This window comes from Chanodichthys erythropterus, chromosome 23, assembly GCF_024489055.1.
Source record: "Chanodichthys erythropterus isolate Z2021 chromosome 23, ASM2448905v1, whole genome shotgun sequence".
Classification (NCBI taxonomy): domain Eukaryota; kingdom Metazoa; phylum Chordata; class Actinopteri; order Cypriniformes; family Xenocyprididae; genus Chanodichthys; species Chanodichthys erythropterus.
Window position 1 is genome coordinate 9,582,501 of NC_090243.1, and position 18,752 is coordinate 9,601,252.

The 18,752-nt window shown below is 34.6% G+C and overlaps 1 protein-coding gene across 2 annotated transcripts; it reads left to right on the top strand.

The window, feature by feature from the left end:
• The first annotated feature begins 1,927 nt into the window (after positions 1–1,927).
• On the top strand, positions 1,928–18,386 carry mybl1 (v-myb avian myeloblastosis viral oncogene homolog-like 1). Of its 2 annotated transcripts, XM_067377446.1 has the most exons (16): positions 1,928–2,247; positions 4,752–4,851; positions 5,056–5,127; positions 5,859–5,951; positions 7,539–7,759; positions 7,849–8,035; positions 8,998–9,075; positions 9,463–9,561; positions 10,247–10,477; positions 12,062–12,436; positions 12,514–12,653; positions 12,746–12,860; positions 13,926–14,036; positions 14,175–14,288; positions 14,410–14,589; positions 16,198–18,386. In XM_067377446.1, exons 1-16 carry the CDS (start codon positions 2,225–2,227, stop codon positions 16,321–16,323), a joined length of 2,265 nt encoding a protein of 754 aa, XP_067233547.1. In that variant the 5' UTR covers positions 1,928–2,224; the 3' UTR covers positions 16,324–18,386. The 2 variants fall into 2 exon arrangements, with proteins under 2 accessions (XP_067233547.1, XP_067233548.1); XM_067377447.1 differs by lacking the exon at positions 9,463–9,561.
• Positions 18,387–18,752: the final 366 nt, after the last annotated feature.

Sequence of the window (18,752 nt, forward strand, 5' to 3'; positions counted from 1 at the left end):
TAGGACAAGGATGTTTTAAAGAAATTAATATGGCAAGTTTTAAATTTCATACACTTATAAAATATTTTAGTTATATATTAAAAAAAATGTTTACAGTTGATATTTTTGTACCTTGCCTTTTACATATTTAGCGTATTATATTTGTTTTGCTTTTTAAAATGTTGCTGAATTATGTAATAGTATATTTTGTAAAATAATAGAGTGCAAGTTATCATTACTAAAATATAAAAAATATGTAACATGTCAAGGCAAACGTTTAATAAAATTTGTTACATGGCAAGTCCCTTATCTGTTTGTTTTTGATGAACCTGTTTATAGGTTTGTTTGTTTTTTTTTTGTTTTTTACAAACTAATGTTTTTATGCCAAACAAAGCAGATATATTCATAAATTTAATCCTCCTAAGACAAAATAAAATCTGAAAATATCCGCAAGAGGGCAGCATGAACTTACAACTGTGTGTCGTGTTCAATGAGATCAGTTTTACCAAAGAATATACACTAACAAGAAGCGACACTCAATAGAACGATCCATTGAAACACCGTCGCCCAGCAGCAGCCCTGCGTTTCCGCCATTTTGGGGTGAAAGCGAGTCGGCAGTCCACTAGTTTCTATGGCAATATCAGCTGCTTTGTAAAAAAAAAAAAAAGTACATTAAAGCTGAAATTCATCCTGAATGATGACAACACAGAATAAAATACTATCAATAGTGATCATCAAATCCTTTTTACAGTGTATTTTACACACTTTGTGTTTAAGTCTTCCACTTTTTTCACAAAATCTTTGCTCTCTAGAAACCCAGTCAGTTTGGGTTAAAATTCTTTAAAAGGCTTATAAACACTGCATTATTACCAACATATGAAATTAAATTAAGGACATGCATCAGAAAAAATGGGAATGTTGGACAATAAATATATGAATATAACAGCTTAATTTTGCAGTGTTGTCTAATGTTTGTTAAAGCAAAAGTGTCCAAAAGTGGGAATTATGCAATAACGGACACAGCAATGCATCATGTATTATAAGATCATTATGTTTGTAGTGTGATCCATTAAAATATACAACATAGCCTATTTAAATGACCTAGATATTATTAATATTACTCCACTAGGTCTAAAATATATTGTTCGCTGCAAACATGATGATCTCAAATGTATTAATTATTAATTTACTATCAATAAATGTGTAAAGTTGCATAAAATGGAAATACTCCATAAAGTAGGCTAACTACGTTACCTCAGATAGTTGAATGGTTGGATTCCACAACTGGTAAAATAAAATATATGACAAGACAACATTTACTGTAGGAGCCATACAATTTACTGGTGACTTAGTTTAAAAAAAATGTTCAACTGCGCTTCTGATTTGGCAGTGAAATTCGCCGATTTGGGGTGCGTAAGATGTGAAGGATTCTATGGTCCAGTTAGTATTTTCACCCCATAATGGCGGCCGCGCTACCGGAACGCCATCTAGTGACTATTACCCAAAAAGTATCAAAGTGTCGCCTCTTGGGTTCTAAGCTCTTTGGTTTTATAGCATATAATATTCAAACCCTGCTAATAAAGTACTACAATATATCTTCAGTTAATTCATTTAGATATAAAAAAGTTCTCAGTAATAAACATACTAAGTAATACTGAGTAAAAATAAGCAACTCTAGCTGCATGCAAATAAAAAGCGCGTCACCGAGCGTCACAGACCAGTTGCTGTTCAACAACAAAAGCGCGCTGTTCCGCCTACCTTTCTCCACCAATCAGCGGCGAGGCCGCGTGCGCAGATTCAAACCCGTTTCCGGAAGAAGGCTGGGCGCGAGATTCGGCGGGATGGACAAAAAATGAAATAGAATGAGTGGAAAAAACACACGCGCTGTGAACACAGTACAGAGTGACAGTACAGAGGGGTGGGTTTGTGTTCAAGGCGGGCAAGACTAACACAGACTTATGTTTATGGATTTTCTTTCTCTACCATTCTGAGATCGCACTAGAAGTTTTCTCTTTTTTCTTATATGTTTTAATAATAAGCATTTTGTAAGGGCATTTTTCATTTTCTCATATTTATTGTGCTTTCGGGGATGTGACTGTACGGATCTGCGGAAAATTGACTCATGTGTGACAGTGCCGTGTGTGGATAAATGTCATCTGTGTGTTTTGATTTCAAGAAGAATTGCAACATTGGATGTTTTAAAGACATTTTCTTTTGAAAAGAACTGGACTTTGACACAGTTGACATGGCCAATATGAAGTCTCGCAGGTGAGATGATGGATCTTATTTAGTGTATTGTAAGCTAAATCAAATATAAAAAGCTAAATCAGACTTAATTTAAATAATAATAATAGTAGTTATCTTATGGATTGTGTACAAATTTACAGATCGTATGTTGATGCAAAACATCGGGAGATCGTATATATCATGTAACTTATAGTATATAGCTGGAGTTATTTGTGTCACAACAGAAATCGCTATGGCAACATTAAAACTCAAAATAACAATAATTAGTAATTTAATTGCACAATATAATCTAAAACGTTAACAAATTATGATATTTAACATGATATGACAGGTCCCTATGACGCATTACGTTGCACCTGCTGATCAACGAGGTTGATCCTAGACCTATTTGTTTAAAAAACATATTTCTTATTACTAGTTCTACCATAATGTTTCCTCATGTCAAATTTCATTTGTCAAACAGTTTCAAATGTTTGACATAAGTTTATTGTGTTAGCCTGAATGCTAGCGATTAGCAAGTCCTAGCTCATTCTCTATTTAACAGTATAGCCGGAGTGAACTAGCATGCTAACCGGCTATTTCTTAATTTCTGAAGTAAACTTAGTCCGAAAAGTAAACGAAACTGGTCTCAAGTAAATAAAATGTACATTAAATGTAATTTACTTTAAATTAATCTACAAGTAAGAGTGATCTGAAAACTGAAATGGGGGAAGGTGCAAGTGTTTAGAGGATTATATGGTATTAGATGAAACAGTTGTGTCCTGACGCCTTAATAGGGCATTACATAATAGCTACAGATTACTAGCATTTATGTATAAAATCAGAATACTAAAGCAGATTTTGAATATTTAATCAGTTTTATCTTACTCTTTTGTAAACATTTGCATGTTTGAAAAAAATATATTTTTACATATAAATCTGAAAATGTATATTTGCCATGATTTAGAGGGATTAAGGAGGCAGTTGTTATGTTACAGTAACAGGAAATTAATATACAACAACTAATTATAATAAATTGAAAAGCTGTAAAACAGATTTGTGTATATAGAGGTACAGAAGAAATATGAAACTATATATATTAATGCGTATTAGAGTAACAATAAAGGAGTAAGAATATCATCTTGTGCGTAATGCTTTGCACACAAGCACTTATTCACATCTAGTTTAGTTTATAAAACTGAGTCAGATTTTCCGAACGATTATGTTTATGAAGGACGATGACATACAGCTTGCATACTGTGCCTAAACAAACAAGACCATAATGTTGTTTATGAATGAATGAAAATTTTAACGTGTGTGTGTGTGTGTGTGTGTGTGTGTGTGTGTGTTCTCCCTTGCCCCTCTCTCTGTGGCTGTTAAACAGGGGGTTGGTAAATGTCTGTGTCAGACATTAATGCAAGATATCTGAAAGTAATTTCAAAAAGGAGACCAGCTGAAGGCCTTAATCTGACTGAGTGGATTTGGTCAGTTTGGTCTGCCTCCCGACTGAATGATGCAAGCAAATCACTTCTGAAGTAAAATGGGCTTGTTTATCACCTCGCCCCTTCCTTGAGGGTGGAGATCATACTAAATCATGTTCCTTAAATGAAACACTTCTTTCATCGGGTGGCTTGTAATACAGAGAGCCAATGTTTCAATGATAAACATGCAGACTGGCAGCAAGAAGGATTTTGGACTTCCATATTTGTACCACTTTAGTCAAAGTTGGACTTCAGCCTAAATATTTCCTCACAACTTTAGACTTTGCAGAAAGGCATTCTGGTTGAATGTGCTGTTGCATATTTCTTTAATGATTAGACTTCCTTCCTTTGTTCTTCTAGAATGTCTTTTAGCTTTACAGCAAATAAGGCTTGAGCTTGGTTTATGCTGATAGTCACCTTTAGCATCGGATAAATGGTTTTCCATTAAGTTTGTGCTCTGGTATCCCAGGGAAACTTGGTGTTGATTAAATACTCTCTACCTCACTGCATTGGTGAAATGTTACCAGGCAACAAGGCATTCCTATAGAATGAAGTCTTGGGCAAAGCGACTGTCACTTCGATTTACTTGTGTGAAAATAACTTCAGTGTGTGTGTGTATGTATGTGTGTGTGTGTGTGTGTGTGTGTGTGTGTGTGTGTGTGTGTGTGTGTGTGTGTGTGTTTTTTTCCCACATTTTTATTTTTTGAATGTATTTTAATGGATAGACTTTAGAATAATGGAGAAAAAATATATATATCCAAATAAAAAACCTTAAATTTATGTATGAATGCAAAAACCAATGCACTGGAATAATTTGAATGCTTCTTGAATTCACTTTTGCAGCTTGTTTTGCTTGCTTGCAGACTAATTATACTCAGGCATGTCCTGTTTAATGAGCTAGCTGCTTTTCTAAACTTTGGATCTTGTATTTACAGATGATTGATCAAGCTTGTCTGTTCAACGGTTTGTGTCAGAGAGTAATTCTTTCTGATTAGACAAAATAACTTTTTTCTGTTTAATAGCATTTGACTCTTCCTTTTTTCTGTTTGTCTTTCATGGCTGCAGTGAAGATGAGGATGATGAACGTCATTCTACAGATCCTGACAGCAGGGACCCCAAGAATTCTAAAAAGACCCTGTGCAAAATTAAATGGTCCCGGGATGAGGTACTTAATACATGAATGCTAGTTTGCAACCAGTTCCACATATGCTATTTTAAGTTTAAAATGAGATAATACTTGCTCCTTGGGTTTCTATGATGAAACAGGAAGGGGTGGGACAGTTGCAACAGTGTTGTGTACGCTGCTGTTGTCACAGCGGGCTAGTTGTGTTTGAGATGGAAAACTTCATGATCTCTGTTTCACAAACAGGACGAGAAGCTGAAGAAGCTTGTTGAGCAACACGGAACCGATGCTTGGAAATTAATCGCCAATTATTTCCCAGTAAGTAACTCACTGAAGCAGTTGCTAAATCATGACTTTGAACGTGTTTTTAAAATTGTGGCTGGAATATTAAAATCTATTCGAGCTTTAAAATGAATTATTTACTATTTCACATATTTATCATCTTTCTATGGAAGAAAAGTGTTTTCTGAAGTATTTAAAAATGTAATTAAACTAAAAAATAAACATTTAAAGGAACAACATGTAACTTTTTTTTGTTAAAAATGTACAAAATTGATATAATAAGCAAGTACATCATGGATCCATCTTCCAAAACTGTGTTTTTGTCTTATCCTGAATCACTACGGTATGCCTATAATACACTATTTTAGACCGAGCGGGACGCCAACCGCTGCAGAGTATCCCAGTACCTGCATGACTTGTCATATACATAAACAAAGAGAAAGTAGCTCTGGCTACAATGTTCTTCTTCTTCTTCTTTTTTTGTTTATTAACTGCTAGAGCATCAAAAGTTAAATAGTGTAAAACAAATCTATTTTATGCAAATTAGGCAAAAGATGAAGTATATAAAAAAGAAGCCACATATCAAGTTCTAACTTTAGACTGAAAGTACTGTTGCAAATGGAAAGTCTAGATAGAATTACAGCATAACTATTGTTAAATTTATGTTGTATTATTAGTGACAGGTCTTTGTGTTAGTGAAGATGTTATTATAGGTGTATGTGTACTAGCTGCAGGTGTTGATGTGGGATTTTGTTGCACTTTGACAGACAAGGACAGATGGTCAATGTCAGCACCGTTGGCAAAAGGTGCTCAACCCGGAGCTGGTGAAAGGACCCTGGACAAAAGAGGAGGATCAGAGGGTAAGATGAGCCGGGTGTTCTGTGTCCTCAGAGGAAGACAGAGATGGATGGATAAATGGCGAAAGATGGAGGATTAGGAGGGGTGTGATGATCTTGTAGTCTTGATTCTGAGTTTTAGAATGCAAAAGTCATTGTCCTCCTCATCTACCGCCAAAAGAAATGAAAGCTTTTGTTCAGTATCCTTACAACACACTGTTTAGAAGTTGCATGACAACATTCCAGAAGAAATGACATTGTAATAAATACGAGAGGTCTTTTCCTACTCTATTCATTCCATACAATGTTAATGTAAAGCTGAATTTGTACATGTTTGTCCAATTTTATGTCAGCTCAGAGACCAGGGTTGACTGTTTTTATTTGGTCAGGATTCAATAATTTGGGGTTTTTCCTTACACATTTTGGAAAACTATTAAAGGGTTAGTTCACCCAAAAATGAAAATGATGTCATTAATGACTCCCCCTCATGTCGTTCCAAACCCGTAAGACCTCCGTTCATCTTCGGAACACAGTTTAAGATATTTTAGATTTAGTCCGAGAGCTTTTTGTCCCTCCATTGAAAATGTTTGTACGGTGCACTGTCCATGTCCAGAAAGGTAATAAAAACATCATCAAAGTAGTCCATGTGACATCAGAGGGTTAGTTAGAAGTTTTTGAAGCATCGAAAATACATTTTGGTCCAAAAATAACAAAAACTACAACTTATTCAGCATTGTCTTTCCATTGAATTGATTCTATTGAATCCTTTCATCTGTCGGCATTGGTAATGCACTTTTACGTCGCCGTGGTTGTTTTTGGCGATTAGGACATCCACGACAATTTGAAGCATCGAAAATACATTTTGGTCCAAAAATAATAAAAAAACTACGACTTTATTCAGCATTTCTATTCTCTTCCGGGTCTGTTGTCAATCCGTGTTTACTGCCCCCTTCTGCTCCGGAGTGTGATTCACGACTCCGCAGTGAAGCTGCTGACGTGTTATCCGGTGCGCCCGAGCTTCGTTTACAGTCTGAGGGAGACACACGCTGTATTCAAGCTATTCTACATTGTTTGTATTTTGGTATTGTTATATTTTTTAAAATGTTGCATAAGTGTGCATGTCACGGATGTCCTAATCGCCAAAAACAACCACGGCGACGTAAAAGTGCATTACCAATGCCGACAGATGAAAGGATTCAATAGAATCAATTCAATGGAAAGACAATGCTGAATAAAGTTGTAGTTTTTGTTATTTTTGGACCAAAAAGTATTTTCGATGCTTCAAAAACTTCTAACTGACCGTCTGATGTCACATGGACTACTTTGATGATGTTTTTATTACCTTTCTGGAAATGGACAGTGCACCGTACATACATTTTCAATGGAGGGACAGAAAGCTCTCGGACTAAATCTAAAATATCTTAAACTGTGTTCCGAAGATGAACGGAGGTCTTACGGGTTTGGGACGACATGAGGGTGAGTCATTAATGACATAATTTTCATTTTTGGGTGAACTAACCCTTTAATATGGATGGAGTTCCAAATGTAGAGGATATTCTATAACCCTAGTGCCGTACTTTGTTTCTGATAATCTGCCTTACCTCTCCACAGGTGATTGAGTTAGTTCACAAGTATGGGCCCAAACGGTGGTCAGTGATTGCCAAGCACTTACAGGGCCGCATAGGCAAACAGTGCCGAGAGCGCTGGCACAATCACCTCAACCCAGAGGTGAAGAAATCCTCCTGGACCCAAGAAGAAGATCGAATTATCTATGAAGCACATAAACGTCTGGGCAACCGCTGGGCTGAGATCTCAAAGCTGCTGCCAGGAAGGTAAAAAATTCTTATTGTTACTCTAAAGCTATACAGAATATAGAAAAATACCAGAGACATTTGACATTAACCTTACTGTACGTTTATAGGACAGACAACTCCATTAAGAATCATTGGAACTCCACCATGCGCAGGAAGGTGGAACATGAGGGCTACTTACAGGATGGCAGCAAGAGCTACAGTAGTGACTCTGGCCAGAAGAAACGGCCCAAATCCAGTACAGCTGTGGAATATCCACATGACCAAAATCAAATGATCATGAGCAGCCAATCACAGGTGATAACTCTCACAAGAATACTGTGTTTGCATCAGTATCGTACAGTATGTGGCATACTTATTATTTCACTTTGTAGATGTTAAGAGAATGGTTATCTTAACCCTGCTACCATTGATTTTATAGATAATAATTTATATATAGGGATGCACAATATATTGATACCATATTGGTTATATTAGGTATTTTTAATGTATATTGCTAGTTGTTAATATTAATTATGCTTGCTAGTTTTTTTTTTTTTTACATTTGGATTACTTTTGCTCTCATCTAAAGCTTAATTTATGTTAATATCTTAAATCACTAAGAATTTAAAACATTTAAATCTTTTTAATCTTTGTTAGTTTTCATGAAAATGAATATCCATTTTTTTACACTGTACATTATAATGTTGTGATGCCTAAATTCAATTGATGATTTAAAATGATGGATTTTATTTAAAATTTATTTAGACAAAATAGTATAGAATTTTAATATAATCTATTTATCTGTCGTATATGGAAGCTTGTTTCTGCCACTAAATAAAAAAATAAAAACGGTAATTGCGACTTTTTATCTCACAATTCTGAATTTTTTCTCAGAATTGCCAGATTTCAACTCACAATTGTGAGTTATAAAGTCAGAATTGCATGACATTAAGTCAGAATTGCGAGATAATTTTGAATTTTTTCTCGCAATTGTGAGTTTTTATCACGCAATTCTGACTTTATAACTCACAACTGTGAGTTTATATCAATTCTGAGAAAAAAAGTCAGAATTGTGAGATAAAAAAAGTCGCAATTACCCTTTTTATTTTTTATTTCACAGCGGAAACAAGTTTCCATAGTTATTGGCCATAGCATGACAATAATTTTTGACTTGGGCAGAATTTATCTGTTTATCCCTCTTTATACTAAATATAATAAATATCAAATATGAGTTATTCTGTAAACATTTAAGCATCCATATTGTTTTTGATTGGCAGCCGCCCAGATATCCGTATGGTTCACAAAGTGACCAGTGTATGGAAAACATAAGTGTCGAGATCTCTAGCTTTATGACGGTAAGTCCCACGATGCAGTTCTCACGGCATGCTTCAATCTCCTCTGTATCTCTGAACCTTCTGCTTTCTGAAGTCTGTTCGTCTCCTCTATAAATAAATAAAAAATCGACTCTTATGTTTGTTGGTAATTGTTTAATCTGCATGTATGTGGTGTGGTGTTTTAAACTGGTGGTCCATATCTGAATTTCACCAATGCCATTATACAAATTTGAATTGAAATGTTATTGACAATAATCTAATGTACTAAACTTAATATAAACTACATCAGCATCCTGGGTGCTTTTGCTTGGTGAAATTCAGGACCTCATAAAAGTCTCGTGAAATTGTCAGTAAACTTTGTCTCAGTCTCTCTTTCCGCCTCTTCCTCCTGATTCTTCTTCCTCACAGCAATGCCATGATGACCCAGACAAAGAGAAAAGAATTAAGGAGCTAGAGCTGTTGCTAATGTCAGCTGAGAGTGAAGTCAGAAGACAGTCGGGCCCTCGTGTAAGAAAAGCTTGTGTGTGCGCGTAGAATAGTGCGCTATTGGTCCCTCCATTCCCATCTTACTCCCCCATATCCTCATTTCTAGCTGTGCTTAGTAAATCTTGCCTGCCTACCTACCTCACACCCTCCTTAACTAAAACTACAGAGAGTGCGCTTTATTGAAAGTTTGGCTTTTGTTAAAAGCATGTTTTAATGTCTATTTGTTTTATTACGCTTATTTATTATTTGTATTATTATTTTCTGCATATTCATCTTATCATTAAAAAATATTAATACAATAAATTAGTTAATCTGTTATTATATATTTGCATTTTCTAAATGTTTTTCTTTCTAAATGTTTTTCTCATGTAGTAGGGTACTGAAATTTAATTCTTTAATTAATTATTCACAGTTCCCCGTTAATAGTCAGTAAGCCTGCCGTGCATCATTACCATAAAGTATAGCTAGCATTTCTTTACGACACTGTTAATATCATGAATGATTACCAGAGATTTTATCATATGGTCAAAAAGTAATATGGAACAGATATTATTAGTATAGGTTTATTGGCTCAGATGTGTTTGATTTTTCTTTTTTCTTTTTTTAGTTTAACTCTCCCCTCCACATCACTGCAGCTTATCTTTTTCATTTGATCTTTTCTTATCATAAACTCCCTCACTGACCTCAATGGTTTGGTCCTATACAGAATCCAGAGAGCTACTCCAGCTGGTCAGACAGCCTGCCCGATGATACTGTCACCACCGCAGAGAGTGTGGATGACAGAGGGGTGGAGCTGTGCCGTTTAGAGGAGGGCCCTCCTGCTAGGATGCCTCTGCCTGTCTCTCCTAGCAAGTTCCTGGCTGCTGAGGCCAGTGCTGTGCTCTCCACACTAGAGACCATTCCAGAGTTTGCAGAGACCATGGAGCTCATTGACTCAGTAAGCAGAGAATTCAAATATATATATATATATACATGAAGATTTCAGATGCAAAAGTCTCTAAGTGCCATCTGAAATTTTCTTCTAAAATGAGCATTTTTATCAAGCTTGTATGTTTAGGTTCAGTAATTTCACTTTAATGGCAATTAATAGGTCCTTTTCATTGCCATTAAAGTGAAATAACTGAACATAAACATACGAGTTTAATAAAAATGCTCATTTTAGAAGAAAATTTCAGATGGCACTTAGAGGCTTTTGCATGTGAAGTCTTCATTTTTATATATATATATTATATATATGATATTAAAACTCTGGCCAATACTAGTAAGTTGCTAATTATTTTAATGTTATAGTTGATAATTGATAAATGGCTGATATAAAAATTCTATTTTGTTTTGTGTAAATGTACTGAGCCCTGGACATGACATGCGCATGATTTATAAATTGAGGGAACGAAAATGTAAATCGTGCACACGTTTTAGTAAACCGAGGGAACGAATTAGTAAGTCGTGCGCACAATTTAATTTTTTTTCTTGCATGTCATGTGTGGGGCTCCGTATAAATTAATTAAAAATGAAATGCTTAAAAACTGAGGTCTATTATTTTAAAAGCTACAAGTGAATTTTCATAGTATTATAATGTACAGTATTAAAAATAGATTTGTATAAAAAACAAATAGAGAAAAATTGCATTTAACATTATTTAAATTAGTAGTGTTTAAAAAAAAAAAAAAAAAAAAAAACTTTAGGTGAGCGTTAGATGATGGAAAAGGTAACCAAAATTAAAAATGGAGGAAATGAACATGCACATTTAAATATCAGTATAGACATATACTGATCAATTTAGAAAAAAAAAAAAAAAAAAAAAAAACTATAATTTTGGCCAGTACTGTACCTATATCCCTAAGATATGATGGGTAAATTAAAGTGTTAGTTCACCCAAAAATGAAAATTCTGTCATTAGTTACTCACCTTCATGTCGTTCCAAACCCGTAAGACTTTCGTTCATTTTCAGAACGCAAATAAAGATCTTTTTGATGAAATCTGCAAGCTTTGTGTCCATCCATATACGGCCCATGCAATTGCAACTTGGACACTTCAAAAGGTTCATAAAGAGATCGTAACCTCTACCGCTAGCTTAAACGTGCTGCGTAACCAATGAGGTTCATTCTCATGTGTTTTGCAGCACGTTTGAGCTTCCGGAAGAGGTTAGTTATCGCTCGTCATTCAGGTTATTGTTTACATTGTTTATTTTCACTGATCAAGGTTTATATGTGAGTAAAAGCTTAAATTAAATCTGTTCATTATAAAAAGCAATCGAGTTTCTTTAGAAAATTTGGACTAAGCCACTCAATTCATATGGATTAGTTTTACAATCTCTTTATGAACTTTTTAAAGCATCAAAGTTGCAATTGAATAGGCTGACTATGGAGGGACAGAAAGACTAATACTAAATACTATACTAATATCAGTATTGTGAATAGGTACTGTAATTTTAGTTGTTTAGTAAAATGTGAAAGATGCAGGTTTTTTTGCCACCTAATGAACAGTAAGGTAATAATTTGTACACGTTTTGATGCTGCAGGACCCTTTGGCCTGGAGTGATGTGACCAGCTTTGATCTTTCAGAGGGAGGCCCCTCCCCAAAGCCCACTAACCCCACTGAGGTTTGTCCAACCCTGGAGAGGTGCACAGAAAACATTGCCTACTCAATAAATTCTTCCAATGTCCCAGCGTTGAGTAGGCAGTGTGCTGCAGCGAGCCAGGGCAAGTCTCTGGCTCTCTCCAACACCTGCATGAACAGATTCAGCTCTCCACCAGCGTCCATGATGAGAAAGAAGAGGAGAGAGAGAGAGGATCAGTCACCTGCAGATGAAAGGAACTGTGGTGCTTTCATAGACAACAGTGGGAACTCGCCAAAAAACACCCCTGTCAAAGGCTTGCCATTCTCCCCCTCTCAGGTATGGGTAAATTCATACCACAAAGCACCTTTTAGAGCACAGAAATTTGTGAATTCATTCAAACTTTTTTTATTTAGTTTTTCAACGTGTCCGGTGGTGAGCCCTTGAGTCTCGACAATCCTGCTCTTACATCCACTCCAGTGTGTGGACAGAAATGCCTCCTCAGTACACCCCATCAGAGAGAAACTACACCAAAACATCAGAAGGAGAACGCAGGGTCAGGGCCTATTCTTCACCCCTGCTGTTTGAGAATATCGAGCTGACAATCTCAGAATCACAAAATAACTAATAGTATTTTTGTCTTCACAGTTTTAGGACCCCAAAACTCCATAAGAATGTTATAATCCACACTCCAAGAACACCCACCCCATTCAAAAACGCCCTGGCTGCCCAGGAAAAGATGCACGGCCCATTAAGAATGGTGGTAAGTCCAAATGGAAAAAAAACTTGAGGCTATGTCAATATTAAATATGCTACAGAAAGATACACATACAATAAAGCCTATATAGTTGGACCGTTATGATATTTGTCATGACAGTTAAGCACATTTTCCCCCAAAATTTCTCATTATTATGTGTCAGGATGTTTTACTGTTAAGTTTTTTTGTAATGATGATTTTCATTTGATTCCTAATACCGTAATACATCTTTCATTTCTATTAAAATCAGCATAAATTAAAGGCAACACTTGCATCATGTATAAAAACAATTGTATGTCTTTAAAATATTTTATAATTTAATATTTTTATATATTAAATGTATTATACATTTTATAATTTATTATACTGTGTGTGTGTGTGTATATATATATAAATATATATAAATTTTTTGTTTTATGTATTTTGTTCATTAGAATCAATTATTTATATGCTGTTAGTATTTATTAATATTTTGATTTTATTTTTATATTTTAATTTCATTTTAGTGTAATTTTTAGTGACTTTATGTGCTTTTTCATCTAATATTTATATTTAATTTTATTTCAGGTTAATTTCAATTGATGATTTTTAATAGTTTTAATAGTTTCAGTTAACAGTAACAACCCTGATTATAATTATATAGGAGATGATTAAATCTCCTGAAAATCTTAATTGCAAAAAAAGCTTAAACCCAAAACTGAAAATTCTGTCAACATTTACTCAACCTGTATTAATTTCTTTCTTCTGCTGAACACAAAAGATGATATTTTGAAGAATATGGGTAACCAAACAGTTGATGGGCCTCATTGACTTCCATAGTATGGAAATAAATACCCCATCAACAGTTTGGTTACACATATTCTTCAAAATATCTTCTTTTGTGCTCAGCAAAAGAAAGAAATTCATACAGGTTTGGAACAACTTGAGGGTAAGTAAATGATGACAGAATTCTCTCCTTTTTTTTTTCTTCTTGACTGGTTTCATGAGATTCAATAAAAAAGGCTATTCATGTGTTTATTCAGTGCTTCAGTCGCTAATTTGTCTTTTGATATATTACATTGGTGTGTTCAGCCCCAACCACTGGCACTTCTTGAGGAGGACATCAGAGAGGTTCTGAAAGAGGAAACAGGGTCTGACATCTTCACACAAGTGCAGAACCAACTTCAGTACAGATCTTACGAGGTACTGGCCACTTTCTTACATACCTGTTTTCATAACCATGCAAATAGATTTAGTTTAAATATTCAGGTTTCATCTGATGTTAACTCTTATCTCAAACACTAATTTGTATTATTAATCTGTGTCATTTGGGGTTCACAGCAGATGGAAGCTCCTGCAAGGAAAGTGAGAAAGTCTCTGGTATTGGACAGCTGGGAAAAAGACTGTTTGAATGTACAGCTGTTTCCCCAACAGCAGATTAACAACAATGCAGCGGTAAGACCATTATCCTAATCTACTAGCTAATGAGGCATCATTAGCGTTTTTCTATTTTGAGTTTACAATCATTTTGTTTTCCCTCTTCACCCACCATCTTCACCCTGCTTTTTCCACATAGTCTCACAGTGATGGCCTACTGACCAGATCCATGCTCATGATGCCATTGACAGAGAGAGAGGAGAACTCTTGCTCTCCTGGACCACTGAAGGATTCGCTTTCCATAATATGTTCCCTTAGCCCACCAGGCAAAAGAGAAAACATGACCCAGAGGAGCCCACCTTACCAAACACCCACTCCGGTAATTCACTCATTTGTTCCCTGACCATCAAGAGAAAAGGATCTCATATGATATTAATCTCCTTATATTGATTGTGCTGCAGATAACACATAATTAACTCTCATTAACTCAAATAATCCGTTGGCGCCGATAGCCTAGTGGGCAGCACGCCAAAATATAGCACCGTTGCGCTTCAGGCAACCAGAGTCCTGGGTCGTGGACCTTTCCAGATCCTTTCCTATCACAAAAATTGCCAAAAATAAGCCTTAAAAAAAAAAAACGAAATCCTCAGAAATTTTGTATTTTTATAATTCAATACTTTTTTTATTATTATTATAAATAGTAACACAAATTTGAGAACTTTGGACAAACCAGTGTTATTTCAGTATTATTTATATACTAGTACAGTATTTACTATTTTGAATTGGCTTTTATATTTAGATTTTATATGTGCTTTTGTAAATCAAATATATAATATCATTAATTTATTTTTGTTTTAGTAATTTAGTACTTCAACTTAAACTGAGTTAGATTAAACATTTAATCTAATTATATATATATTTTTTGACCTTGTGGACAAACCAGTTTTATTTTAATATTTATATAATATTATAGTATTTATTAATATATTTTTTTTAGCTTTCATTTTTATATTTTTAATTTTAATTTTAATTTAAATTGTACATTTTTATATGCTTTTGTAATTTTTTCCCCTTTTTTAATATTTCTATAAAGCTTCTTTTTTTATTTTTTTATTTTTGTGTGTGTGTAATTTAGTACTTCAAATTAATTTTATTTCAGGTAGTTGCCAAGGACTCTTATACGGAAGAGGATTAGGGCCAAGCAATAATAAAAAAATAAAACCATCTTGAGATTAAAGTTGTTAAATTTTGAGAAAAAAGTCGAAATAAAATGTTGAGAATAAATTTATTAAATTATGAGAAAAAACTTGTTAAATTTCGAGAAAAAAGTTGAGATAAAATGTTGAGAATAAACTCGTTAAATTACGAGAAAAAACTTGTTAAATTTCGAGAAAAAAGTTGAGATAAAATGTTGAGAATAAACTCGTTAAATTACGAGAAAAAAGTTGTTAAATTACGAGAACAAATTTGTTAAATTATGAGAGAAATGTCGTTACATTTCTAGAAAAAAGTCTAGATAAAATGTTGTGAATAAACTCGTTAAATTACGAGAAAAAAATCGAGATAAAATGTTGAGAATAAACTCATGAAATTTAACGAGTTTTTTCTCATAATTTAATGAATTTGTTCTCGTAATTTAACAAGGTTTTTCTTGTTATTTATTGACTTTATTCTCAACATTTTATGTCGACTTTTTTCTCGAAATTTAACAACTTTAATCTCGAGATTAATTTTTTTTTTTTTATTATTATTGCTTGGCCCTAATCCTCTTCCGTATTCTTATTATCAAACACTCATTTTTGTAATTTTTTTTAGTTTTAATTTTATATTTCTGTATAGCTAGTTGCCAAGAAAACATTTTTTTTTTTTTTTTTTTCAGCTTAATTTCAGTGAATGAAAAAATTATTCATAGTTTTAGTATGATAACAATTACCAAACTGGGTCAATCTCAAATATCTTTTTTTTTTTTTTTTTTTTTACCCAACAGGCCAACAGCAATTGGGAGGCAGTGGTTTTTGGGAAAACGGAGGATCAGCTGATCATGACGGAGCAGGCGAGGCGTTACCTAAACACCAACCCCACCGCCTGCATTTCCAGAGCTCTCGTCCTTTAAACATCACTTCTGCACTACAGCAACCCGTCCTCTTTTCCTCTATCACACCGACATTTAACCTCTCCGACAATCTGGTGTAGGAAACAGAAACACTCACTATGATGTTTGCTAAACACCTACTGATATAACAATGTGCAGCTTAGGATAAAAAAAAGCTTGTATGGAAATGTAGTCAAAATACAAATAGCCCTAGATTTGCAGAATTTAGCTAACGGTATTTTAACATAGTTATTTTTATCCATTTTTAGCCGTAAAAAGTGTGCTGATTTTAAGGGCTGCTTTTCAATGAACTTTTTTAAGAAGGAATAAATCGTATAAATGACATTTTCAGATAGTTTTTAAGCTCTTTTTAGAGGAGGTGTTAAGGATAGGGGAGCACTGGCAGTGTTGCACTACTGTGGTTGTTTGTTAGGGTGAGGAGCAGAGACAGTGTTGAGGAGTAACTGGATAGCACTTGCAACGTAATCGTTTCCGCTCCAAACGTAACAAAGGTTCCACCCCGATTTAATTTTATTTTTTTTACGAGTAGGACACTCACTGAATGTATTGTATAGTGTGAATTTGCTAAGTTAACGTCTACTGGAAGGTACCTCGATCGTTTTGTTTTTTGTTTTCCATTATTTTTTGCTGTAAAGTGAAGGTTGTTAAAAAATGAATTGTACTTTGAACATCTGGTGAGGCGTAAAATCGCTGTCTTGCATGTTTGCAAATGAATTCTAAATCCAGCATCGTCGCTGCTTATGAAATTGTTCTCAGTTTAGCCGAAATCATGTTTGGTACCGATATCAATGCGCACGTCGCATTATAAATAACACGTTCCAAGAACAGATACATAGATGAGATTTGTTCGTTTAGAGCTGTAGGTTCTATTTATTAAATCTTTACTAATTTATTTATTTCAAAGATATAAAGAAAATCTCTAATTATATTTCTGTTCCGTTGAAGATTTGACTACCTTCCATCACATATTTCTGATTTCAATAACACTGACACTAATTTCTTGGCCTGTACAGTAAATTTAACATCCTTTCAAAGGTTCCGTCCTCTTTTCACCAATTGGTTGACCTTAAAAGTAGCAGCATTCAGCCTCCAAATATGGGGAAATTGCACTTTTAAATATTATATAAATGTTGGTTTGTCATTATTAGTATCTATTGTTTTATGCCCTCTGTAGTGTTTACGTTTTGTTGTATGTGGGTATTTTTAGTGGTGGCTGAATGTATTTAAACATATCGTTAACGCTGACGGGTCAGGATGACATCCGAAGGGGAAAATGATCTAAACGTAGTTCCTCTCCCACTTTCTCGCTCTCGAAAAATGTTCAAAAGGTTTTGCTCGCTGCTACTGAGAGTTACAGCAGAAACGAATACAAGCACAATCGACTGAAGGAAGTGTTGGACAATTGCTTTGCTCTCATATGAAGTGAAATGTTGAATGAAATGTCATGTTTTATTATTTTATACTGAGAAGAACCTATGTAAAATAGTTCCAGGTTATTTACATTGATAAGTTAGTGTGAGCAAAAAAAGACTCTGATGTTAAAGGATTCGGCAGTATTAGCGTTAAGTATTGGGGTTTTAACATTTTTAATGATAACTGAATAACACATACAGTCTTATTCAAATTGAGGATGATGTTTTGTAAAAAGTTTATATTTTCTGATTGTAACCCAGATATTAAAATGCAAAAACTGACCATCTGTATTCAAAGAAACACTACACATCGTGTCTCTCATTGAATCTACGAGAGATTCATTTATTTTGGCTCACATAACATTGTAGATAACTGCTTAATGTGTTTTTGTTTGTCTTCATTTTACTGTCTAAATGTTTGTCTTGTTTGTTGGAATTTCCTTTTTCTGTAGACTTGAGGAAAGCAAGTATATGTAGCAAACTGACATGCATGAAAACAAGCAGCACACCTCAACTGACATACTCATTTCTCATGCAATGTTACATATTTGACATATTTTCCGCGAAACAATTATAACCTGCTTCTTTGATATTACAACGAACTTGTCAAATTGCCATGTTGTCATTTACACACCTAAAAATAAAAAAAATATGCTCTTCAAATGTGCCATGTTTGTATTTTTCTTTATAGATTGTGGGTTGCATCTCGAAACTGATTCAAACAGTTTGTAACTTTTTGACTGACAATTGTTCCATCCTTCCCAAGACCTAATTTTTCATCTAATAATCACCTTGTTCATGTCACAATGTGAAAGACAATGTGAGAGTCCTGTTCTTTTCTGAAAGCCGGGTGTTTACATCAGTAATGGAAGTTGAGGTCTCTTGAGTTGACGGCTATCCCCTGTCACCAGACCTGGGGGTGCTGCAATCTCCGCCCTTGGGGTCCTTAGACCCACACCCTCCCTGAACAACACAGCTCTCCACAGGTCAGCTGCTCTCTCTAAAGAGGGCCACTCA